The sequence below is a fragment of the Pocillopora damicornis genome, chromosome 1 (genome assembly GCF_964200805.1).
Source record: "Pocillopora damicornis chromosome 1, jaPocDami1.2, whole genome shotgun sequence".
In the NCBI taxonomy this organism is placed as follows: domain Eukaryota; kingdom Metazoa; phylum Cnidaria; class Anthozoa; order Scleractinia; family Pocilloporidae; genus Pocillopora; species Pocillopora damicornis.
Window position 1 is genome coordinate 30,887,560 of NC_142670.1, and position 26,734 is coordinate 30,914,293.

The following is a 26,734-nucleotide window of genomic DNA, read 5'->3' on the forward strand; positions in this document are numbered from 1 at the left end:
ATCAGGTCAAGTAAAGAACTATACGACTTTAGCTTAAGCGAGTGACAAGAGCGTGCATGCAGGCGGAAAAGCGCCTGTGCAAGATGAGTAGGAAATAAGAACCTCCTTTATAAAGCGAATACAATTGTACCGCCATTTCCCGTCATAATGAAATAAGTGACGGCTTACGCTTGCATAGTCTCTCCTGATTGAAATGACTGAAATGATTTTCTTCCAGAAAAGTCGAAATATTTCTTTAAAACTGATACGTACGAAAAACATTAATGCCATTATTTCAATTAAAAAGTCGAAGAAAACCTACTTCCTCGGGCGAAAGCGTTATAGAAATTTTGTCCTGTTTTAGCTGCCAGGCAGCTTGGTGATCTGTCCAAAACACGCGCAAGACGCTCGTGACGCATGGAAGGTACCCATTTAAATTGTCCCATACTATCCCGTCCTATCATCGTATAATCCGTGGAAGTTCCAGAGAAAATCATGTTGATGTACATTTTTTGGGTTGAATTCAAAAGTCTGCCGACTTTTTCTGCTAATTTTTCTTCTAGCAGTAAATCGAAATCAGACTCAATAATAACTAATTTTAATAGCATGAAATGAGGGAAAAAAAACACGTTTAATGCAAACATAACACGATTCGTAACCGCTGTTCAACCAATTCCCTAAAAAAGCTCAAGGATTCCACAAAATCAGTGTTTATTTCAATTTTTTAAAAGTTTTCCTTTTTGTTAATTCTTTGTCACGAAAAACAAAAAAAAAAAACAGGAAAGACTCGTGATGAGTGACGCTGCAGAAATCCTAAAGTCAGTCCAGATAGGTATAAATGTCGTCATATTTCTTCTCAACACTGATCGTGGCCTACAAGCGACTGAGTTATGTAATGAATGCGCAAGTCTACTTCAAAACCTTGACTGTGGTAGTCACCTTAATATCTCTGTTGTAATATCCAATGCATGCTACGCCATGTCTGGTAACGCAAATGCGGAACTATATACCAAGAGACTTCTTTACACCTTGCACCACGCTGGAAGACTAACCATTCAACTGGGAGACAAATATAAAGCCCAGTGCGGGTTTGTAGAGGCAAAGCAACTTTACAATAGCGCACTCATCATCATGCAAACGATTGGTCACAAAAGAGAAGAAGCAATGGCTCATCAAAGACTTGGAACTGTATGTATAAGCATCAGTGAAATGCAGAAGGCCAAAAAACACCTCGAGAAAGCAGTCATCATCGCGATAGAAATTGGTGACAGACAAGCAGAAGGAAGGAGTAAAGGGAACCTCGGAAACATGTTTTATTACCTTGGCAAATATCAGAAGGCTGAGGAATGTTACAAGGAAGCACTTGCCATTGCGATAGAAATTGGTCACAGACAAGGAGAAAACACTAGTTACGGGAGCCTCGGAGATGTGTTTAATTCCCTAGGAGAATATCAGAAGGCTAAAAAATATTACAAGAAAGCACTTGCTATCGCGATAGAAATTGGCGACAGATGTGGTGAAGGAACAGTTAACGGGAAACTCGGAGATGTGTTTCACTCCTTTGGCAAATATGAGAAGGCTAAGGAATGTCACAAGAAAGCACTTGCCATTGCGATAGAAATTGGCCACAGACAAGAAGAAGAAACAATAAACGGGAGCCTCGGAAATGTGTTTAATTCCTTAGGCGAATATCAGAAGGCTAAAGAATATTACGAGAATGCACTCGCCATCGCGATGGAAATTGGCAACAGACAAGGAGAAGGAACAAGTATCGGGAACCTCGGAACTGTATTTAATTCCCTAGGCGAATATCAGAAGGCTCGAGAATATTTCGAGAAATCACTTGCCATAGCGATAGAAATTGGCGACAGACAAGGAGAGGGAACAGTTAACGGGAACCTCGGAGATCTGTTTCATTCCCTTGGCAAATATCAGAAGGCTAAGGAGTGTCACCAGAAAGCACTAGCTATTGCGATAGAAATTGGCGACAGAAAAGGAGAAGAAACAATTTACGGGAACCTCGGCGATATGTTTAGTTCCCTAGGGGAATATCAGCGGGCTAAAGAATGTTCCGAGAAAGCACTTGCCATCGCGGTAGAAATTGGTGACAGACGAGGCGAAGGAAAAATTAACGGGAAACTCGGAAATGTGTTTCGTTCCCTTAGCGAATATCAGAAGGCTAAAGAATATAACGAGAAAGCACTTGCTATCGCGATAGAAATTGACGACAAACAAGGAGAAAAAGTAAGTAACGGGAACCTCGGAAATGTGTTCATGTCCCTTGGCGAATATCAGAAGGCTAGAGTATATTACGACAAAGCACTTGCCATCGCGATAGAAATCGGCGAGAGAAAAGGAGGGTTATTCTTAAGCCTTGGAAATGTTTATTTTAAGCTTCGAAAAAATCGGCAAGCTAAAGAATATTTGGACAAGGCAGTTGGCATCAGTATAGCAAGTGGTGACAGAATACTAGGAGCCTACGCTACTGCAAGTTTGGCAGCTGTTTTTGCTTCAGTGAATGACTGTCAGAAAGCAAAAGAACATTTTGAGAAGGCGCTTACCATCAGCAGAGAATGTGGCTGTAGAAAAGTCGAGGCAATCATTTACATAAGCCTTAGCAATTTGTACCAATCGCTTGGTGAATGTAGCAAGGCAGAAGATTGTATTGAGAAAGCCTATTCCATAAGCAGCCAAATCGGAGACAAGATGCTTGAGTTTGAAAGCCTTCTCAGTATTACTCAATTAAAGATATGGCAGTCAGAGGTTGTGGAAGCAAAGGAATATCTCCTTCAATGTATTGCAAAATACGAGCAAATCAGAACTTTTCTGAAAGGAAACAGTGAATTTAAAATTTCTCTGTTGGAGGAACACGGTACTTTTCCCTATCATTCACTCACTAACTTGCTGTGCTACATTGAAAAATTTGGAGATGCTCTCTATGTTGAGGAACTGGGACGAGCAAGGGTCCTCGCAGAATTAATGGCAGACAAGTATTCGGTGGAGAGCCACATCTCAGCTGATCCACAATCATGGTTCGGGATTGAAAACATCGTGAGGAGAGAAAATGACTGTGTTTTCTTGTATATTGCGTACAGAGAGCGGCGTGTTCTTCTCTGGGTATTGAGAGCAAATGGAGGCACTTGCTTTCGAAAAACAGATGAAGTGGAAGTAAACACTCTTATTGACGAGCAAGTTTGCGATGTGGAAGGCATTTTCAAAAAGAGCGCCGCTGGCTTTGGCGTTTTACCCACGGCAAACTGCGAAGATCGATCTTTGGATGACAAAGTGACGACATCTCTTCATAAGGAGAGCCGAGCACATTTGCGAGGTGGACAAACTAAAGATACCGAAAGAATTCATGATTTGTGCTACAAATGGTTCGTCGCACCCGTGGCAGACTTACTTACAGAGCCTGAAATCATCATTGTGCCGGATCGTTTTTCGTACCGAGTCCCATTTGCTGCCTTGCGTGATGAATCTGCCGGAAAGTATTTATCGGAGAAGTACAGAATCCGTATCGTCCCTTCACTGACGACTCTCCGAATCATTCAAGAATGTCCAGCGGACTATCACAGTCTAATTGATGCACTGGTTGTGGGTGATCCTACGGTCGGCGAAGTGCACTACAATGGACGTCTCACTGAAATTACACCATTGCTCTGTGCAAGAAAGGAAGCCGAGATGGTTGGTCGACTGCTGGGTGTTCAGCCTTTGTTAGGAAGTCGCGCAACAAAGCAGGCAGTACTTCAAGCGATACCTTCGGTAAGTCTAATACATCTTGCCGCTCATGGAAATTCCGAAAGAGGAGAGATTGCCCTCTCTCCTCAACGTGCTACTAACGATATTCCTCAAGAGGAAGACTACCTCCTGACTATGTCCGAAATTCAAGGAGTTCAAGTGCGAGCTAAACTGGTAGTACTCAGCTGTTGTCACAGTGGGCGTGGATTGATTAAAAAGGAAGGAGTCCTTGGAATCGCTCGTGCATTCTTAACATCCGGTGCACGTTCAGTGTTGGTAGCATCGTGGGCTATAGAAGACGAAGCAACGGAACAGCTCATGAATCATTTCTACGAACACCTTGTGCGTGGAGAAAGTGCCAGTGAGTCTCTTCACTAGGCCGTTCAATGGTTGAGAAGCAATGGTTTCCCTAAACCTTCCCAATGGGCTCCGTTTGTGCTGATGGGGGATAACGTGACATTTGATTTTACGAAAAAAGGGTAAGTCTGATTGTAATGAGCAATTTTCTATAATAACCGATTAGCACACTTAACTTTTTCAGTTCAACACATAATAGTCGGTTTTTGTTTGTTTTTGTCTTTGTCTCTCATCCATAAAATGTAAAGAAAAAGAAGACGATTTCATTTCGTGCTCAGAGCCAGAAGATTTTTATGAATCGCTACCTTAATTGGCCTTGAAAAAGAGTTCCTTTTGCATGGAAGATATTCAGAAATAACTGCAGGAGGTTGATACGATGCTAGACGCTATGACGATGAGAGTAACCTGAGAAACTTCAGCTGACTTTAAAAAAGTTAACTTTATTTTGTAAAAAATCTACAACAGTAACCAATTAAACCATAATTTTGAAGTCACTTTCGCATAAATTATGGCATATGCAACAATAATTTGGAAAAGTTCGAAAATCATTGTCCATGACATTGAAGAAAAAGTAATTTTTTTCAAAGGAACTTGATCCGTTTGCTTACCAGTTAAAATAGTGAAAAATGTAGAATGTTTGTTTTTAGGAAAGAAGAACTCAAGGAGGACAAAAATGAAGCAAAGATTGGAGCAGAGTGACGACTGATCCGACATAAAGATTCTTCTTCCTTTTATCTGACATTTATCGTCTTTAAATGGACACTGGTATTACTTTGCATAGACATTTTAATTTGTTTAAAAGTCAAGAAGTCGTTTTGGCATTCTTTTTTAAACACGACTGAGTCGAAAGCGTGCAACAAAGAAACCTGCAATTCGGCCGTTAGATCAATTAATCATATCATTAGAGAACTAAAATTAACATTGGGATGAACGCAGGAAAAAAACTTATCTTAAAAAATGATAGAATGTTGGCAGAGTTGTGTCAAAACTTAAAATTGATCCTCGGTTTACATCACCATGATCTGGTTTTCAATTCTCTCGTAGCATGCAGACGCGATCATCAAAGAGTGATAACATAACAAACAAACGGAAGAGAAACGTAGGCGTTACTATATCAAAATCTAAAAGATAAACGGAGAAGGGAACAGACAGAGTGAAATTTACTTAAAAATCAGTGTAAATGCGTGACTTTCAAACTTGCGTGACATTTGCGTTACAGTTGGCCTTTGTGCCATTTGATTCCTTTAAATAGTTTTTCTCTCCCGCTTTCATTAATCGCCTGTTCATCCAAAGTTAATATATAAAGTGTGATTTCAAGCCACCGGCGTATAGGGACTGATATGTAAGTTGTTTTCACTTGTTTTGTTGTTTATCTCGTTTCGAGCAAGCTCTTTCGTCTTTATTTGTATATATATTTTGTGTTTGCCGTAGCATTTGGTTCATTTATTAGTTCCTTTATTATGTTAGATTCATTTACGCTGTTAAGTCGCCACGTGTTTAATTGAATACAATCTATTATACAAGTCCCTTTTTTAATTCGTTTACAGTTTACGAGATTGATTAAAGTTATGTCCCTGTAATATATCCCCTGGATTTGGTTGGCATTTTTCTCCGGTCACGATTTTCTTGGTATTTCATCGAGCCTTGATGTTCGTTTGCCGCAACAATCAGCAACAAACAGAGAAGAGAAAAGAAACGATATCCAAATTGTAAAGGTAAAATTAGCCTGAAATATTTCGTACGATACAAGCGCTATAGTCGAACAGAAAAGTGCAAACAGCTGGTAGGAAATTAAGGTGACAATCAGCCAGAATTCAGAAAAAAAGTTCCTGGATAGATTCTAACGTAAGAAACAAATACAAATTGAAAAATCAGCGAGATAGATATTAACTTAGAAATTAAAATAGAGGAGGAAAAGTATTGTAGAAGACGAAGCAACGGAACAGCTCATGAATCATTTTTACGAACACCTTGTGCGTGGAGAAAGCGCCAGTGAGTCTCTTCACCAGGCCGTTCAATGGTTGAATAATTATAGCGAAAATTGGTTACCTTTAAGGGGTAAATAGCTGCCGTTTCGAGCGTTAGCCCTTCGTCAGAGGGATTGGTATATCAATTAGTAGTTCTGTTTTGCTACCAGAACGGACAAGTTAGGCTTATCTTTCTCGCCTTTCTCGCCTGCGATAACCCGCTTTGTCCCACCCCTCCCACAGAAAAGGGAAAATAAATACAACTTATATAGAAAAGTGACTGCAAATAAGACGGAATCTTTAGAATACTGCAAAGCTCTAGGAAGGGATCGAGTAAATTTTTTGCTGCGACACAACTAAAATTCTCCTCCCCCCTTCTAACCCCATCTCCAGGCGACTGCGATTTAACTTTTTAACTTCCAGATCAAATTTTTAGTTCTCCTTACTGTCAACCATACAATTTATATAATGTTAGTTCAGAGAATTTAGCATTGGATCAACCAATTATCCCTAAATTGATATTTTTCTTTATTCTCATCACATATCTGGTTGATATTGGATTGCCACTGTAAGGAGAAATTCTGTCTTGGTCACTCACGGGAGTTAAAGGGTTAATGATGGTCGGTGCCTCGGTGTCGCGTCGTCATCTGTAGAAGCTCCGCCTCGTCGTCACTCTCCATGCAGTTGTTGCTGTTTGCGCTTTTCCTTCTGAGGCTTGGGACTGAGTTGTCTTGGGCGACATTTCATTTGTTAAAATGTAGAAAACGTAAAATCTAAACTATAACAAAACGAGAAAAACATTGGGAAATTTCAAATGGCTCGACTGAAGCGAAATATCGCAAGCTCGACAAAGTACGCATGCTCAGTCAGGATTTTTTAGGGGTTTTGGTACGCATTCTCAAGTCAAGATTTTGTAGGGGTTTTGGTTCCCAGGTGGCCTCATTTTATTTTTCAGTTATGTATTTGCAATTTTCGTATCGTTTACGAGTAGATAGATGTGAAAGATACGTTGAGGGATCATCGTAAAAAAAAAAACACAAAATATAGAGAACATGTTTATTTTCCTTCAAATCTCGTCGTTGTTGGTTAAGTAGCAGCCATTTAACTGCTTAAAAGTTTGGTAAATACTGCAGAGTTCTCTTTTTGAGAAATAGACATTGATCGATTCCTAATAGTGATAAACTGAAATTAAATAAGTGAGTCTGAATAATTCCGCGAGTTCGAGTTCGAGTGCAATGTAGAACACAGAGGCTTAGGGAAATATTTTGGCAAGCTACCCTAATTGGGAAAGATTTCCGTATCACCACATACTATTTGAAAACAAAGCCATACTAACTAGCTGTATTGTTTTCGGCATTGTTTTATTTTGTCAAGAACTTGAAGCATAATAACATAGTATGCGGTAATCTTGCTTAAAGTTAAGGAAGAGAGTAATGTGGGATGTTCTCATTTAGTCATGTTGTACATAAAAGTCGTAAGGAGTAATCGGGCGCGACCAGAACTTGCAAACAAAACTTCCCGGATGTGCGAACCTAATGGAGCTTTCTCCTCGTGCGCCCGCTCTCATGGACGGAGGGGGGGGGGGGGGGGTGTGTGTAAAGGGTAGTGTAACGTGCTGTCATTATTCACTAAAATTAATGCGAAATTACTTTTTACAATGATGAATATTTCATTCACCACTTTTTCAGGCGTTATTATGTAGACTAACTTTTTTAAACCAGCATAATTGTGACTATTTTTAAGGTCATTGATAGTGGATATAAAGTCCTTGTGCTGTGTCTTAATATGTCTTAATCAATTATTGCTTGGACTTTGTCTCATTTCCCGTTCCTTCGCGAGAAGCGAAGGATGGGGTCGCTCATGATGGCTTTATCATGCCTGTGTCTGCGTTAATTCCCAGTCTCCACCTCTTCGTAAAGCCTTTCGATTTGGTCTTTGAAAGTCTTGAGTATCTCTGAACGCTTGGCCTTGAAGGTTGGCGTGAGAAGTCCGTTTTCAATGCTAAACATCTCAGGATGAAGATAGATTTTCTTGACCTTTGAAACATAGGATATTATTGTGATATATAAGGATGGCTTCCGTTTTCATTTTTAGGAAATACGAATTTTTTTTCGTCCATGCTCTCGAAATATAGAGACTTTTCATTTAGTACAATTAAGTTTGTTGGTTGCCGTGAAGACTCCTTCTGTTTATCGCGTAAAGGGAAAGTTAAAGAAAAGTCCTTTGAGTTAAGCTATTTCGTGTAGAAAACCACTTCAAACCGGACTCTTCTCATTCAGTTAGCATTTCCCACATCTATCAGACATTGTCACCTACGAGTAAATAACTGTATGACGTACACCCTAACCTGTTCTAATGAATTAAGATCTCCTTCTCTTCCCTTGGCCAAGATGTCTTCCAATATAACTTTATTTATAATCTGAAAGGAAAGTCACAGTTATGTGCTCAGCTAACTCCGTTTCCATAAAAGAAAAAAGGAACTTTTCCGCTGTTTATGTTAGATTATCATTGAACATTAAGGAGGGGGGAGTTCTGAAACAGTGAAAAATTAAATCATCTTTCAGCTATGGAAAACTGCAAAAAAAACCAAACAAACGAAAAAGAAAAGAAGAAATACATAAATGAATAAATAAGCAATAAATTAAAGGTAAAAAAATTATTGGCGTTTGACCCCATTAAACTGGCTACGACCATGTTAACCTGTGGTTGGTTCAACTTCAGCTTGCATGGGAGGCCTGGGGATAATATTACGGGCCTTTCTCATTTAGACTAATCACTTAAGACTACAGCACCCGACCCTGGGGAACCCTCACCTTTAGCCCCTCACCCCTTCTGTAAATTTACTAACCTCATCTTGACAAAGCTGTTTCACATCTCCCTCCACTTCATTTTTTTTGGCCCAGGCTTCTATCACTTCAGCATCTGGTACAATGATGGCAACTAAGAAGGACTGGAAACGAAGAATGTTTTTATTCAAGCTGCTATTTAGCTTAAATGCTTAAAAATATTATGAACAAACCTTAAAGCTGTTTCCAATGACAAAGGCCTGTGCAACAAACGGACTGCGTAAATATACATTCTGGATCTTCTCTGGAGCAATATACTCTCCCTGTTTTAGAAAAAAAAAATAATCACCATGTAAAGTGAAATAAAAAAGAAAACTAAATGATACATGAGGTTGAGACAGAAAAAATATCTTAGTTCTCTGAGAGGCTTCAAATCCAAATCTTCGAGTTCGGATTTCGTACTCCGATGCTTCAATTTGCAATGCAATCAATTTAAGTTTAACTTAAGATATTTCCTCATTGGGCAGCCGAGCTAACAATTTCATTCTTTCTTATCTTGTTAAACTGCAAAATATTTAGTAAGAAATCCAAAACAGCAACAGACAGCAAAACAGAAATAATAACCTCTTCCGAGAGAATTAGCAAACTGTAACGGAATATAGGTATGTAACATTTGTAAAGCAATGATATTCAGAGACGAAAATATAATATTCTTACCTGGGAAAGCTTAAAAACGTTTTTCTTTCTATCAATGATTTTCAAAGTTCCATTCTGCAAAAGAAGGCAGCGCGCTTTTAGCTTTGATAAAAACCATAGGCATATCACGCATGCAAGAGTTATCTTCTTTGGATGGGTGGGTAACAAGATAACTGGTACCTTACATTTTTGTTAAGAAAAATAGCATTAACTTTCAAAAGATTCCAACGAAAATATCGTTTCATGGGGAGAAAAAAAAACCTTTCTAACTTGTATGAAATAAACTCAGCCACAGGTGTTTTGTTGTTTATTGTCGCTAGTTCTGAATAATTGTAAGCAAAAATAATCTCCATTGTTGCCACACATACTGTAGATGATAGTCTTCTTTGCAAGTGTGTTTGGGCTAGTCACGCAACGTGCTCCTTCCCTCCATTGCGTGACGAGAGGGAACAAAAGTTTACGAAGGATATTTTGTTAGCTTGTGATCAGGCCCTTATTATCAGCGTTTGGTCACGAGCGTTTCTTTTCCCGCGCGAACGTACGAGGCCTTTAGGAACTCGCGCCAGCGAAAGGTGTGTCCGCGGTCTAGTACTGATAATTAGTGCCAGATCCCTGACAAATCTCTCCTCGACATGACAACGCAATCTCTACATCGGCGCACCAGGGGTAGGCTGAGGTTTGCCACGCGCCTTTTTACCTTCAAATAGACATGTGCCGCTGATTCTTCACAAAGGGTAACAAAGGGTTCAAAGAGTCGTGGTAAGTACGATATTTAATCGTTAACGTGTCGGTGTGCTTAAGCGACATCTCATCAATTTTACAGTGCATATTTTTAGCTGCTCTCACATAGACCATGACTGTGTTGATTCATATACTGACACATCGTGAATTGGTTTAGAAGGACATCGGTCTGAAGAAATTCCATCTATGTTTTAAAGTTTCTTTATATCCCGAGAAGAACAAATCTATTGCGCATTACAATCAGTACTTCTGCCGTGTTGCCAAATTTTGCCGTAAGTCAAATTCGTACCATTCATACCTATCCAACGCTTGGATAACAATCAAAACACCACTGTAAATAAATCTATTCCAATAGCATGCCTAATGTTAAATGTTGGTATTGCGTCAAGTGCGGGGTCAATTATTTAATTCGGCAAAACAAATGTTCAGATTAAGAAAGTCAGAAATCGTCGATGATGTTCGTAATGTGAAAAATTGGTGAGATAGAGCCATTCGAAATTGAATTTTTTTTCGGTGAAAATGTTCATCACACGAGCAGATATTCTTCTCATAAAATCTCCGTCTGGCCCGGCATGTCCAATGTTGTTTCCTTGGCTGTCCTAAATAGCTTAAGGTTTTTCAGTGTCCGTGGTAACGCAGAGTTTATTCAAATCGCACAGTTCTGCTATATTTCAAATTTATTTATGGCGGGCAAATCTATTTTTATTTGATGAGTTGAATTCGTGCGCTTAATTTTTGGGGAAGATGGAGAGCGACTGAATTTTAGGTTTCTAAACTTGCGTTTTACAAATCGAACTTAATCTTTACTTTTGGTGTCCGTTTTTCCCTCTTTGATTTATTTGTTTGTTTTACCTATGAAGTTTTTACGTCTTTCTTACAATAGCTATTTGCATTTATTTTTGTTTTTCAGAGAAAGTTCTATTTCAGTTTCTTACTGTGGGTTTTATTAGTCATACGACTGGAATATTAAACAAGACAGGCTTCTTTTTTGAAAGGTCAGTTTTAAAAAAATAATTTAGACACAATCTTTTCCCGTTTTGTTGCAAACAATTTGCCTTGGCCTTATCATAGTCTTCAAAATAGAATGATCCACTCATCCCGAGGCCTTTAACCTCCATGATCTAATTATCAAGTCTCCTTTCTAAATGTAACAGATGTCACTGTAAATATTTTTAAGAGAATAAGGTGTTTCGTCAATTTAACACCGTCCGGCTGATAAGTTTGTTTATTCTCCAAAACTGTTGGCTGAGGATATATTGATACTGTAGAGAGAAATTACGTGTTCAACAATTCTTAATTGTCAAAGTCTGGGACTGAAAGAGTAAAAGCAGCCACACGATGTATGAATGGGAATTTATTACGTAAGAAGAACAAAGATGCAATGTTTTGAATGCAATTAAGGGGAAGTTGGAAAGCGACGTAGTTGCGTTTTAGGTTTTCCCAACGATTTTGTTTTCGTTCGAACGATTATGCTGTTACTTTTTTTCACAAAAAGTTATTGTCATTCACTTCTGTTTTGCAAGGAACGTGTCATTTCAGTTTCTTACTCTCGACCTCCTCAGTCACACAATAAAAATACTGAAAAAGACACACTTCCTTGTTCAGGGGTAAGCTGCAAAAAGCAGTAAGCTGCAGTTGTCTTTGTTTCTTGCGGCTTTCGGTCTCATCTCTTGAACAATACAACCCGTGTTTATCTTTAAAAAGGTTAGCACCTGAAAAACCGAATTTACCAATGGCTATACTTTTCTCGCTTTTTTCAAGAAAAAAATATATTTAATGTTTTAAATAAAGTTGGGGAATTTCAGAGATAAAAGAACTATATTTCCAAACAACCTGATAATATTTGTGAAGACCTACCAAATTCAAACCATTTTTTTTATATGATTGCAAAATATTTAAGGTTTGCGTCACGGTAAGCTTTTGAATTTATAATCTTATTAGCAATTCTTCTATTTAGCTCCTTCGCTTTACCATGTTCGCCAGTGGGGAGAATTTAGTGTTGCTTTACAAAAACACCCTCAGTTGATAAGTATTCTCGCCGCTTGTTCACTGAATAATATGTTGATTTTGGAAAGAGAAGCAATTTGTTCCTCTCTTCTGTAACTTGAAGGTTTTTTAGAAATCATATAAAGGGCAATTTTAAACCACCAATCTCCTCTCAATGATATGCAGGCTCCAATACTTTTTCAGTTATCTTAGAGGCAAATTGTAATGCAAGTTCCATCCGATTAAGTTTTTTCAGTGATTACTTTTTACCGATAATTTTCATAATCGATCTTTCACAAGCTCTTTGTATTCTTCGTTACTTTGCAGAGAAATTTTAAAATCAGTTTCTTTATTTTGGTCTCCTACCTATCCAGAGATCGTTTCTTTTTCAGAGGTGAGCGGCTAAATATTTATTTCAGAAATATAGTGCGCTATAATCTTTAGGATTGCAACTTAATAATGATGGAGGTAACGCCCTCTGAATAATTGGGCTGTTTACTCTCACCACTTGATTGCTGTATAATATATGGATATTGAAAGGAGAAGCTATATGTTCATCACTTCTGTGAGAATAAAAAATAAAAAGATGCCATATGTTATTTGATGAATTTCATGGGCAACCTGTGAAAACAATTTTTCTCCAATTTCAGGTTTTCTTTTTTTCATTTTGATGATTTCTTATTACTAACCGTGTGTGTAAAATGTTGTTACACCAGCTATTTGTATTTACGTTTGTTTGTCAGGGAAAAAATCTCATTTCAATATTTGTTACTTTTGTTTTCATTAGTCACACCATCAGAATCTAACGGCAGGGTCTGTGTTCAAAGGTGAGCTATTGGTTTTTTAAATTATTATTTCCACATTTTGATTGCCTCTTAGTTTCATTTTCTATGAAAGAAATTAATCAAAATGAATATTTACAAAACAAAAAAAAATTGGAGAACTCACAACAATTCAAGCAAGAAAAACCCAGGGACAAGAGTGTGCATGCTGGCGAAAAAGCGCCTGTGTAAGATGAATAGGAAATAAGAAGGTCCTTTTACAAACCGAGTCTCTTCGAGAAAAGTCAAAATATTTCTTTAAGCAAAAATGTACGAAAGACAAATGCCATTATTTCAATTAAAAAGTCAAAGAAGACCTACTCCCTTAGCTACAGCCGTAATTTAAAGTTCTGTCCTGTTTTAGCTGCCAGGCAGCTAAGCGATCTGTCCAAAAAACGCGCGAGACGCTCGCGACGCTTGGAAGGTGCCCATTTAAATCCTATCCCGCCCTATCATCGTATGATCAGCAGAAGTTCCAGAGAAAACCATGTTAATGTACATTCTTTGAGTTGAATTCAATGTTTGCCGACTTTTTCTGATAATTTTAACAATCTCAGTGGAAGTCATTTTCTAGCAGTAAATTGCGATCAGATTCAGTAATAACTAGTTTTTATGGCATGAAATGGGTGAAAAAAAAAAACGTTTAATGCAAACATAACAGGATTCGTAAATTAACCACTGTTCACCTGGTGAAACATTTTTGATAGCAATAACCAAATCTGCTCCACGACTATTTGAATTCAACCCAACTGATTCACATGGGATTGGTATGAATAAAAGAATGAAAAAGAAATGTTGCCCTCAGACATTCGTAAAAAGGAAGGAAACAACCTATTGCCTAAGATAGCTCAAGGACTCCACAATAATCAGTTTTTAACTTTTTTAAAACTTTTTTTAAGTTTTACTTTTCGTTAATTTTTTTGTCACGAAAACAAACAGGAAAGACTCGTAATGAGTGACGCTGCAGAAATCCTACAATCAGTCCAGATAGGTTTAAATGTCGTCATATTTCTTCTCAACACTGATCGTGGCCCACAAGCAACTGAGTTATGTGTTGAATGTGCAGTTCTACTTCAAAACCTTGACCGTGGTAGTCACCTTGATATCTCTGATGTAATATCCAATGCATACTACGGCATCTCTGGTAACACAAATGCAGAAAGATATACCAAGAAACTTCTTTACACGTTTCACCACGCTGGAAGACTAACCATTCAATTGGGAGACAAATATAAAGCACAGCGCCGGTTTGTAGAGGCAAAGAAACTTTTCAATAGCGCACTCATCATCATGCAAACGCTTGGTTACAAACGCGAAGAAGCAGTGGCTCATCAAAGAATTGGAACTGTGTGTATGAGCCTCAAGGAAATGTAGAAGGCAAAAAAAACACCTCGAGAAAACACTCACCATCGCGATAGAAATTGGCCACAGAAAAAAAGAAGGGAGAGCGAACGGGAACCTCGGAACTTTGTTTCATTCCCTAGGCGAATATCAGAAGGCTAAAGAATGTTACGGAAAAGCACTTGCCATCGCGATAGAAATTAGCGACAGACAAGAAGAAGGAAAAAGAAACAGGAACCTCGGAGAAGTGTTTTGTTCCCTGGGCGAGTATCAGATGGCTAAAGAATGTTACGGGAAAGCACTTGCCATTGCGATAGAAATTGGCGACAGACAAGAAGAAGGAAAAAGAAATGGGAACCTCGGACAGGTGTTTTGTTCCTTGGGCGAGTATCAGATGGCTAAAGAATGTTACGGGAAAGCACTTGCAATCGCGATAGAAATTGGTGACAGAAAAGAAGAAGGAATAATTAATGCCAACTCGGAGCTGTGTTTATTCCGCTGCCGAAAATCAGAAGGCTATGGAATGTTGCGAGAAAGCACTTGCCATCGCGATAGAAATTGGTGACAGACAGAAAGAAGGAATAATTAACGGGAACCTCGGAACTGTCCTTGAATCCCTTGGCAAATATCAGAAGGCTAAAGAATGTTACGGGAAAGCACTTACCATCGCGATAGAAATTGGCGACAGACAAGAAGAAGGAGAAAGAAACGGGAACCTCGGAGCTCTCTTTGAATCTCTTGGCAAATATCAGAAGGCTAAAGAATGTTACGGGAAAGCTCTTGCCATTGCGATAGAAATTGGCGACAGAAAAAAAGAAGGAATAATTAAACGCGTACCTCGGAGATGTGTTTCATTCCGCTGCCGAAAATTAGAAGGCTAAAGAATATTACGAGAAAGCACTTACCATCGCGATAGAAATTGGCGACAGACAAGTAGAAAGAATAGGAAACAGTAAACTCGGAGATGTGTTTCATTCCGCTGCCGAAAATCAGAAGGCTAAAGAGTATTACGAGAAAGCACTTGCTATCGCGATAGAAGTTGGTGACAGACAGGGAGAAGGAAAAAGAAACGAGAGCCTCGGATGGATGTTTTATTCCCTGGGCGAATATCAGAAGGCTAAAGAATATTACGAAAAACAACTTGCAATTGCGATGGAAATTGGCGACAGAAAAGTAGAAGGAACAATTAATGGGTACATAGGAAATATATTTAGGTCCTTAGGCGAATATCAGAAGGCTAAAGAATATTTCGAGAAAGCACTTGCCATTAGGACAGAAACCGGCGAGGGAAAAGAACGAGAATACTTGAATCTTGGGATTGTTTATTGTGAGCTTCGAAAATATCGGCGAGCTAAAGAATATTTGGACAAGGCAGTTGGTATCAGTATAGCAAGTGGTAACAGACGACTAGAAACCCATGCTACAGGAAGTTTGGCAGGTGTTTTTGCTTCTGTGAATGACAATCAGAAAGCAGAAGAACATTTTGTGAAAGCGCTTACCATCAGCAGAGAATGTGGCTGTAGAAATGCCGAAGGAATATTTAATTTAAGCCTTGGCAATTTTTACCGATCGCTTGGGGAATTTAGCAAGGCAAAAGATTGTGTGGAGAAAGCTTATTCCATAAGCAGCCAAATTGGAGACAAGATGCTTGAGTTTCAAAGCCTTCTTAGTATTACTCTCTTAAAGATATCGCAGAGGCTGGGAAGGCGATGAAATATCTTCTTTAATGTATTGCAAAATGCGAGCAAATCAGAACTTTTCTGAAAGGAAACAGTGAACTTAAAATGTCTCTGTTAGAGGAACACGGTACTTTTCCCTACAATTTACTCACTGGCTTGCTTTGCTATTATGGAAAATTTGCAGATGCTCTCTCTGTTGGGGAACTGGGACGAGCAAGAGTCCTCGCAGAATTAATGGCAGACAAGTACTCCGTGTAAAGCCACATCTCAGCTGATCCACAATCATGGTTCGGGATTGAAAACGTCGTGAGGAGAGAGAGTAACTCTGTTTTCTTGTATATTGCGTACAGAGAGCGGAAAGTTCTTCTCTGGGCATTGAAAGCAAATGGAGACACTTGCTTTAGAAAAACAGACGAAGTGGAAGTAGACACTCTTATTGACGAGCGAGTTTGCGATGTGGAAGGAATCTTTAAAAAGAGCGCCGCTGGCTTTGGCGTTTTACCCAAAGCAAACTGCGAAGATCGATCTTTGGATGACAACGTGACGACATCTCTTCATAAAGTGAGCCGGGCATATTTGCAAGGTGGACAAACCAAAGATACCGAAAGAATTCATCATTTGTGCTACAGATGGATCGTCGCACCTGTGGCAGACTTACTTACAGAGCCTGAAATCATCATTGTGCCGGATCGTTTCTCGTACCGAGTTCCATTTGCTGCCTTGCGTGATGAATCTGCCGGAAAGTATTTATCAGAGAAGTACAGAATCCGTATCGTCCCTTCTCTGACGACTCTCCGAATCATTCAAGAATGTCCAGCGGACTATCACAGTCTAACTGATGCACTGGTTGCGGGTGATCCTACGGTTGGCAAAGTGCATTACAATGGACGTCTCATTGACATTACACCATTGTTCCATGCAAGAAAGGAAGCAGAGATGGTTGGTGAACTGCTGGGCATTGAGCCTTTGTTAGGAAGTCGCGCAACAAAGCAGGCAGTACTTCAAGCGATATCTTCGGTAAGTCTGATACATCTTGTCGCACATGGAAATGCCGAAAGAGGAGAGATTGCCCTCTCTCCTCAACGTACCACTAACAATACTCCTGAAGAGGAAGACTACCTCCTGACTATTTCCGAAATTCTAGGAGTTCAAGTGCGAGCTAAACTGGTAGTACTCAGCTGTTGTCACAGTGGGCGTGGAGTCCTCGGAATCGCTCGTGCATTCTTAGCATCCGGTGCACGTTCAGTGTTGGTAGCATCGTGGGCTCTAGAAGACGAAGCAACGGCGAAGCTCATGAAGCATTTCTACAAACACCTTGTGGGTGGAGAAAGTGCCAGTGAGTCTCTTCACCAGGCCGTTCAATGGTTGAGAAGCAATGGCTATTCTAAACCTTCCCAATGGGCTCCGTTTGTGCTGATGGGGGACAACGTGACATTTGATTTTATGAAAAAAGGGTAAGTCTGGTTATAATGAGCATTTTTTTATTATAAACCAATATCATAAGTACACTTAAATTTTCAGTTGAAGACATAATAGTCAGTTTTTGTTATTTGTTTGTTTTATTCCTTGTCTTTCATCTATGAATTGTCAAGAAAAAGAAGACGATTTTATCTAGCACCGGAGCCATAAGATTTTGATGAATCGCTTCCTAAATTGGTAACAGTAACCATAATGATTAAATCATAATTTTAAAGTCACTTTCGCACCAATCACGGAATTTGACAATAATTTGGAGAGGTTAGAAATGACTGATGGCCAGTGACTTTGAAGGAAAAAGTAATTTCGTTGAAATTAACCTGTTCCGTTTGCTTTTAAGTTAAAATAGTGACAAATGTAGAATGTTTGTTTTTAGGAAAGAAGAACTCAAGGAGGACAAAAATGAAGCAAAGATTGGAGCAGAGTGATGACTGATCCGACATAAAGATTATTCTTCTTTTTATCTTCCATTTATCGTCTTTAAATGGACACTGGTATTATTTTGTAAAGACATTTCTAATTTGTTTCGAAGTCAAGAAGTCGTTTTGGCATGCTTTCGTAAACACGTTTGAATCGAAAGCGTGCGACTGAATAAAACCTGTAGTTCAGCCGTTAGATCTATTATGTATATCATTAGGGGACAAAATTAACATTGAGATGAACGCAGGAAATAAGCTAAATGTTAGAAGACGAGAGAATATGGAAAAAGTTTCGTCAAAACTCAAAACTGATCCTTGGTTAATATCACCATGATCTAACTTTCAATTCTCCCGTAGCATGCAAACTTGATCATCAAAGAGTGATAAAAATTGTTCGCAAGTACAGGGGATGATAACATAACGAACAAACGGAAGAGGGAACAAAAAGAACGTGAGATACTATATAATAATCTAAAAGATAAACGGAGAAGGGAAAAAACGAAGTGAAATACACTTAAAAAATTAATTTCAAACAGAGAAGAAAAGAGAAACCAATGCAAATTGTTCAGGTAAAATTAGCCTAAAATATTGCGTGAGATACTAACGAAATAGTCAAACAGAAGAGTGCAAACAATTTGTAGGAAATAACGGTGACAATCAGCCAGAATTCAGCGAAAAAAATCTAGAAGCTAACTTAGATTGGAGAAAACAGCGAGGTAGATAGTAACTTGGAAATCAAACATAGAAAATAAAAAGCATTGTAGTAGATTCTAATGCAAAATTCAATCGGAGAAGAGAACGAACTATGCGCAAGATACAAACAAAACAACCTAACAGAGAAAAGACAAAACAGTGCGCAATATATCTGCAACAAACAAAAGTAAAGAAAGGAAAAAGTGGACTAGACATTGATCGAAACGTCAGATTGAAAAGAAAAGGAACATTTATTGCGTGAATCATTGAAGTTAAAGTCAATCAGAAGAAGAGAAGAAACAGTGTGCAAGATGTACAAATGCCAAAAAATAAGTAAACGTAGGCATGCTAAGCATCCAAGACATATTTTCTGGATGCGTAGGTTGAAATAGGACTCTTTAAGTAAATTTTTTTCTTTTTCGATTTTGTAAATGATAAAAGAGCATTAACTTTCGTAGTTTCCAACATATACACGGTTTGATAGAAAACAAAAATAACCCTTTAAGTTTATATAAAATAAAACTCAGACACAGCTATTTAGGGTTTGTTGTCACAGTTGTCTGAACAATTTTAAGCAGAAAAGAACTTCATTGGCGCCACGCGTATAGTAGTCTCCTTCGTAGCAGGCTCTCACAACGGCGCCTCATCACGAGCGTTTTGTACCGCAGGAAGCAAACCAAAATTCTTAAATGACTTAATACTGTCGCATTCAAATGCACATTTAACATCCAACCGAAAAGTTATTTACTGCGCATAACAGGTGCTTAAAACATTCCTCTTGTTTCCCACCCCTCCCTCGAACTTTGGACTTGCCCAATAGGATACGGTAGCAACAGGAGGTTTCACGCATGCGAATTTCAAAAACTCCAGTGGGGATCGAACCGAGACCAGAAATTATCACCTACCGGAAGCCATTCACCAATGTCACCAGTATGGAGCCAGTCATCCTCGTCAATAGTTTCGGCAGTTTTCTCAGGGTCGTGAAGGTAGCCTTTGAAGACGTTGGGACCTTTCAGACAAATCTAGAAGAGCAAAATATTAATGATGATATTGCAGTTTAGTTGAGGTTAATACAAATTGATTTTGTTGCAACAAACGATTTGTTTTTCTTAAATGAGGTGATCTTAAAAATCCAAGTATTGCTATATGTCAGTCCATTTTACCTCTCCCTGACCATTTTTAGCGTAGTATTCTTTCTCTTCCACGTCGACAAGCTTAATAATGTTACAAGGAACTGGAGGGCCAACATGTCCGGCTGCAGAAAGAAGACAATTACAAATAAGTATATAACTATTGATGAGTCGGGTGGTCATTGGTCAATCAGTTGATCTACTCCACCACCAATCAGTCAAACTTTCAATAAGTCAGTCACCTTGCCTATCAGTCAGTAAGGTAAACGTTCAATCAACCGATTAATTTATCAGTATTTAGAGGCTTGTCACTGAGTAAATCAAACAACTTGAAAAGGTATTACGCTAGCGGCTCAGTCGAACCAGTACATTCAGTGACTCACTAAAAGTCAGTCAAGCCGCTTGTCTGTTAGTTATTCTGTAAGTCAGTCATTGAGTCGGTCGGTCAGTCAGTCAGTCAGTCAGTCAGTCAGCAAGTCAGTCAATCGGTCAGTCCGTCAGTCAGTCTGTTAGTCATTGAGTCAGTCAGTCAGTCATTCAGTCTGTCTGTCAGTCAGTCGGTCTGTCAGTAAGTCATTCGGTCAATCAGTGACTCAGTCCGTCAGTCAGTTAGTCAGTCGGTCGGTCGATCGGTCGGTCGGTCGGTCGGTCGGTCGGTCGGTCGGTCGGTCGGTCAGTCAGTCAGTCAGTCAACTCATCAGTTTGTCATTCAATCCATTCTTCAGTCTGTCAGTCAGTTGATCAGCTATTTAGTTATTCATCCAGCCGGCCAATCAGTCAGTCAGACGGTCAGTCAGCAAGTCTCTCAGTCATTCAGTCAGTCACTCACCCACTAGGTCAATTAGCCGGCCAGCCAGTCAGCCAGTTAGCCCGTCGGTTGGCGAGTCAGTTAGTCGGTCCGCGTGTCATTAGCGCAGCTCATCAGCCTCTGAGTCTGCCAATGACTTCCCCTTTTTGCCAAGAAACATACAAAGAGCTTGACATACCTGTTGTGACGTCATTGAACAGCTGGAAGGTGGCAGCAGCTGTGCATTCGGTCTGACCGTAACCCTCGGTCAGCTGAGGAAACAAACGGCCAACGATGTACGATAAAATTAACAATATCGAGAGGTAGTTCTGTTTTATTACCAGACAGCCAAGTTAGGCATAACTTGCTCGCCTACGATGACCCTTTTATCCTACCCTTCCCATAAAATAGAGAAAATAAATACAGCTTTTGAGTAGCTTTTCGCCCTGAAAGATGTTAGATGTTTGGATACAAATAATCAACTCACGTGACATCCCATGATGCATCTGATGAATGTCGTCACCTGAGCTGACAGAGGTGCGGAACCACAAGGCATGTATCGCACGTGACCACCAAGTAAACTCTGTCACGAAGAAGGAACATATCATGAAAGTTTTTTACTAAAGAATGAATTCGCATAAATACTTTACAATACCACACAGAATGCCTTAGAAACTAAGCAGGGGATAACGTTTTAAGTGAGAGAAGTGAAAAAAGTGTAAGTGAGAGCGGGGAAAAAAATTGAAATGAAAATATTGTCTTCCGATAAAATTTAGGTCGTTTTTGTCAAGACTTGAGACAGAAATATTTTTCTTGATAATATTTAAAGGTTAATTATATGGAAATTTCAAGCGATTATCTTTGCAATAGAATAGACTTTGAGCTGAAAATACTTTGTCGCTGCCCTTACCCTTGCTTGAGGCATTCATTCTACTACGTTCTGTGATTGGTTAAAAAAACCGCGTCGCCCGATCAAACAATCAGCATCAGAACTGACGCCAATGAGCACGCGTCAGTTTTTCTGCATTTCTGATCTTTTGCTTTTTTGTGTTTTCTTTTTTATGTTGAGTCCTTTATAATCACAAAATGTTTGTAGCAATATTCTTCCTTGTTTTGATTAAATCAGCTTCAACTATATGACAGCTTCATCGAACCGGGCTCCAAGGAGAATATTTACTGGTTGATACATGTATTAATGTATATTACCTGTATTTTACGCAGAACCAGATGATCCCATATCGTGTTCTTGCTGATGATTTGCCTTAGAAGGAAAAGTGTCATAATTCGATGTTTATGGTTTTGCATTCAGCCAAGCAATTCATAAATTTAAGTCATTTAGAACAACTCCCCTATTTTGCAAATAGAAAGAAAATAAATCGAGAAGAACTTCCGTATGAGAAAACGAGGGTTCTTTCCTTTCCAGTGATCGCTTCAAAACAATTTCTCGTTACTACCATGATTAATGGAACCATCCGACTTCTGGCAAATTGTTTCGCAGCTTTGAAGTTAATGTGTTTTTTCGGTGTTACTCACCTTTTAAGATCATTTTCCTTAGACTTAAGTGCCATTTGAAAAATCCACTTCTTCAGTTTACTCTTGGATACCTCAGACATGATCTATCGATTAAGAGCATAACTTCTTTTCCCTTATATGCATGACATTCACGACGCAAATGACAGAAATCTGGTTTTGATAGCATTTTTGCCTTTTTTTTCTTCACTAATGACTATTTAGGCAAAAAGTGAAGCCAATTGAAAGTCAAAATCTCAATATAAGGAATTAGATGCCGACAAAAATCGTTTGGTTGAACATTATCTCAACTCAAAATTCTCAGAGAAAATGTTTGTTTCAGAGTGCAAATAACAAACATCAACCCTTTTCACCCCGTTAGCATTCAGATTCTCCACACTTTCTTCTTTACAACTCCTGTGGTACTTATATTGAGAATCTGTGTGACAATCAGGAACTTCTAAAATTGGTGATCATTTCCTTTCTTCCGAAAACCCAAACTTTTTGTTTAAGGCTGATACTGTAAAGAGAAATTAATACCCCATCGTCTTAAGGATAAAGGTTTAAGTTATGCACCCAGAATATCTCATTACCTATCTTTCTTGGCCAAGAAAAAAAATATATCCTACTCGATTGTAAATGACCAACTTCACTCAACGCTTTCCTACCTTGTCGTAGATTCTGTTTAGTAAGCGAGGCACGGGTGTGAATATAGTTGGCCTGTGAAGAATTGAGAAATGGGAAGTAAGTGTAGTTTAGGGAGCCGGTATGTCATAATACTACAGTGATGAACGATCTTCAACTCGATTCAGTTAAGAGTAGACTAAAGTCAGTGAAAAGTGGTTTTAAGAAACTACAAACTATAGTGTTCTCAATAATAATGCAGAATAAAAGCATTTTCACACAAAATGATGATAAAATAATTAACTTACTTCAGCTCTTTGCAGTCTTCTAGCAACTGCTTGACGTCACCACTGTAGTACCCAATCCTTCCTCCGCTTACAAACAAGTTCAGCTGAAAACATTGTTTTACATTTAGGCTTTAAAAGTCGGCGAAATGATTTGGTTTCATTAGTTGTAAGAGTACCGTCAAATAACGTGGAAGTAGCAACCAATATTATATATCCAGCTTTAGTTTTGCAAGCTTAGGAAAAAGATAAAAGATAAAAGATAACTGCTTTATTTCAGAAATAAATACAAAATCATATCCTCTAAGTTATATGTTTTGATAAGTTAGAGCTTCCGTTTGGGGCAAACTTATTAATCACATCTTCGGATTGACAATTAAAATAAAAAAAAAAAAACAAGAAAAAAATTGGTAAAATGTAACCGTGAGTTGTATGAGATCCATCTAACGACTGCCGAATTTTCTTTTTCGCGTGAAACTCACGTGATTCATCCGTTCGTACATGTGAGCCAGCGGTAAAAATGACAGATGCACATCCTTCGTTGTCAGCTCAAAACCGGCCTGCAATAATTATCAAACAGGCAAGATGAGTTAATAATTCTTATACCCTTTTTTATAGAGTGATCTACTTTGAAGTACTCTAGTTATCAGTCTTTCGAGTCGTCGCGAGTTACGGGAACAGCTTTGGGGTTAAGTAGGCGGAAAAACACAGTATGTCGAATTGTTACCCATGTTCTAACGAAGCTTTTAAATTGAATATGCAGAGAACATCATTGATGGGGAGTCGAGAGATTACAATAAGTAATTTAAGAAAAGCTTGCAGGACCCAGTGCTCAGATGTAAAAGGACGGCACATACGTACGTACATACCTGAAGCATCATACGTGCGTAATACCTGAAGCATCATACATGCGTATATACTTGGTGCATTATACGTACGTAAATACCTGAAGCATCATACGTATCTGCATACCTGGTGCATCGTCCAACGATATGCTGAGATGTCAGCGACAAGATTGGCATGTGTCAGGATGGCTCCCTTTGGTGGACCTATCACCATGAAATAAGTTAAGCATATAACGAAACACTCATCAAATGTGATGTATTTTTGGTTTGTAACGTATGCAGCACGCTGAAGCCGCTAATAATAAAAGTAAATGTAAGTGGTCCCGAAAAAGTTGGTGCGAAAGTTTTCAAGGATAACATTTAATGGAGAAAGGAAAAATATGAGGATTAAAGCATTTCATGACAGATGCATAGTAAGGTTCATTTTTAAAAGACGAAATTAAGGGGTTGCTATGATCCAACGGATTTTACCTGTTGTTCCACTTGTGTAACATACTGTCAAAATGTCTTCGGGCTTAGCAGGCTGAAGGAATAAAAAACAGCGGTCGTTTTAGTTTGCAGTGATTTGCGAGATCGGCAAGCCTATTTAGAGTTGTAGAGGATTAGTGGAGAGGGACGAAGACCCAGTTAATTATCACTTCCACGATTGAAATAGAAGGCACAATATTAAGAAAAATATTTTTGTTTAAGAATCATTCATGAAACGAGATATTCCCTGTTAACAAAGTAAACGACCTCTTACCACTGATCACGAATCAATAACTAGATTCAGAGATCGAGATTTCTATCTCCCAATAAAATGATGAGTGCATACTCTTGTTATTTTAGTATAGATCTACAAGTCCTTTAAAAATTCCCCTACAAGACAGGCTCATGTGAATATTTTCAGCTTTGGTTAGAAACGCACTGTATCAGTATACGTTCTCTTCTCACTGTCTATTATGGAATTATAGCGTAGACAATCAGGTAGTAGCATTTGTGATAAGGCACAAGTAGATTTATATTAATTGCTGATAGCATACGAGCCAATTAGGAGTGAAAGTGATTTGATTTAAACATAGGAAACTGGCTTTAAAAAAAAAAAAACTTTAGCAGTTTCCGGATCTATTTGATTGCAAAAGTTAATCATTGAAATAAGGAATTCATGTCTTCGGAGGAACAATACAAGATCAGCGAATCATTTCATTCCTGTTACCTTTCGTTCCTGATAGCTCTCTTTTCCAATGTCCTACGATTAGGAAACAAAAACGGCAAAATCAGACAAGAACACATTTAGGTACTGGATCCGTGACCACAAAAATGAAGAAATATAAGGCAGGTTTGATGAAAAACGTTGAAGGAATGAGATCGCCACATCAGTCTTTTTCTTCTCGATTTTCTTGTGTTTCATGAGAGGGAAGGAGGGGCGAGGATTAGTCTTTTGCACGCTAACATCAGAATACATATTCTTCATAACGTTCTCTATAAATTTTCTATGGCACTGACAAGGAGAATTTGTTTAATAATCAAGAAGTTCGATCACTTTCCTCATTCTCAATTCATGAACCTAGTGTTTGTTTCAGCGGTGATCATGAGAAGCGAAATTGGACGCTATACACTCCTACCATTTTTTACTGACCAGCGTAAAAATTCCTTTCGCGGCCTTAGCTCAGGTTAAACATATATTTCAACTCAGTGTAGCACTAACTGATTTTGAATAAAGCTTTATTCATTCAACAGATAGTACGATACTAAGCAATGAGGTGTCTTTGTAAGGAATATTTAATTTTGTCTTTCCACTTTTCAGAGAGGTTATAACAAAAAATGGAAAAGCAATTTTAAAATTAGCTTCGAGATTAATCCTGGATTGCATTGAATTTGCATTACTTTACTCCTTAAATGGCAAAAAAAGTCGCGCCATTCTCTCAATCAAAAGAGCTCAAAACTAAAAAGCAACCACTTCTTGGTCGCTCGCGGTTTAACGCGCCTCAAGAAGTTTATTGTTTTAATTTTTGAGCTCTTGGTAGTTCTGTAAGATATTTTCCTTTTTCCTCTTTGGTCATTACGGTTAGTTTGGTTTTAGTTATACGACACTTTACTAAAAACCGCCCTATCATAAACAGATGAGAGTAATATCCCTATCTGTTTTTCTGTGTTACTCTACGGCTCAGGATAAATACCACCACTTACTTCTAGATTTGTCATGGAGATGAGGTTGAGACCCATATCTTTTGCTTTTTTATCTTCTTCTTGAGTGACAGAGGATCCTATTTTTATCAAATTTTTCAGATCCTTGCACAACTGGGCCTTTTCAAGAAGCAATGGCACCTTGTCTTCGTTACAAACAATAGTAGAAAGGTTGGCTGAAGAGTAAAATGGAAAAAAAAAGCCTTGAGTAACAACACGTAAGTTTAAAGCATAAATAGCAGCTTATTTATGACTTTCTAAATAATCTATTACGTTTTCAGTTCTGTTATTTACTTAATCATTTCTCCTAAAAAGTGTGGCTGCAGAACTTCTGTAAAATTGTATATACGAATCAAAAATGACCCTAAAAGGTGGAGTTCCCTCTACAAGATGCCCCAGCTGTAAAGATGCATTACAATCTACTTAGACATTATATGCGGTGTCTAAGTTTATTGTTACTCCTTGGGCGAAATGCCAATCCATCGCGAGGTTACGAGTTTGAATAATTAATCAATCAATTGAATAATGTATTTACGATCACCGTCCTGATACTGCCATCCTATTTATAAGCGCTGCATTAGCCTGGAAATTTCCATAGATCATACTTCTTGCCATAGTTAATATCCTCCACTTCCTTTTCCCATGTGTGTTGGTCACGCCCTGTATTAGAGTGGCTTAAAGATGGAGATTATATTGCATATGATATCAAT

The 26,734-nt window shown here is 38.5% G+C and overlaps 2 protein-coding genes and 1 pseudogene across 12 annotated transcripts in view; 2 read left to right on the forward strand and 1 right to left on the reverse strand.

Annotated features, from left to right (window-relative positions):
- The window catches only part of LOC113677954 (long-chain-fatty-acid--CoA ligase 1), a 60,569-nt gene that overhangs the window by 23,099 nt on the left and 10,736 nt on the right, over window positions 1-26,734 (reverse strand). For 6 of the 11 annotated variants that reach the window (XM_089188163.1, XM_089188157.1, XM_089188159.1 and 3 more), the window contains 18 exons: window positions 26,028-26,200; window positions 25,054-25,086; window positions 24,330-24,381; window positions 23,986-24,062; window positions 23,496-23,573; window positions 23,038-23,120; window positions 22,774-22,825; window positions 22,130-22,212; window positions 21,803-21,857; window positions 21,084-21,179; window positions 20,796-20,868; window positions 19,843-19,934; window positions 19,585-19,701; window positions 9,545-9,598; window positions 9,061-9,150; window positions 8,890-8,991; window positions 8,389-8,460; window positions 7,386-8,077 (listed from right to left, as the gene is read on the reverse strand). In XM_089188163.1, coding sequence (XP_089044289.1) covers window positions 7,931-8,077; window positions 8,389-8,460; window positions 8,890-8,991; window positions 9,061-9,150; window positions 9,545-9,598; window positions 19,585-19,701; window positions 19,843-19,934; window positions 20,796-20,868; window positions 21,084-21,179; window positions 21,803-21,857; window positions 22,130-22,212; window positions 22,774-22,825; window positions 23,038-23,120; window positions 23,496-23,573; window positions 23,986-24,062; window positions 24,330-24,381; window positions 25,054-25,086; window positions 26,028-26,200 — 1,529 coding nt within the window. In that variant the 3' untranslated portion in view covers window positions 7,386-7,930. Of the gene's footprint in view, window positions 1-7,385; window positions 8,078-8,388; window positions 8,461-8,889; window positions 8,992-9,060; window positions 9,151-9,544; window positions 9,599-19,584; window positions 19,702-19,842; window positions 19,935-20,795; window positions 20,869-21,083; window positions 21,180-21,802; window positions 21,858-22,129; window positions 22,213-22,773; window positions 22,826-23,037; window positions 23,121-23,495; window positions 23,574-23,985; window positions 24,063-24,329; window positions 24,382-25,053; window positions 25,087-26,027; window positions 26,201-26,734 lie in introns of those variants that run through there. The other 5 variants (XM_089188199.1, XM_089188188.1, XM_089188209.1 and 2 more) reach the window with 2 other exon arrangements.
- Window positions 772-5,747, forward strand: LOC149053273 (uncharacterized). Its single transcript, XM_089203434.1, has 2 exons — window positions 772-4,196; window positions 4,722-5,747. Exon 1 carries the CDS (start codon window positions 772-774, stop codon window positions 4,093-4,095), a length of 3,324 nt encoding a protein of 1,107 aa, XP_089059560.1. The 3' UTR covers window positions 4,096-4,196; window positions 4,722-5,747.
- On the forward strand, window positions 15,308-17,661 carry LOC149053274 (tetratricopeptide repeat protein 28-like; annotated as a pseudogene).

Bases quoted from the DNA above. Each gene is read 5' to 3' on its own strand.
- LOC149053273 (XM_089203434.1), top strand. From the start codon at position 772: ATGAGTGACGCTGCAGAAATCCTAAAGTCAGTCCAGATAGGTATAAAT.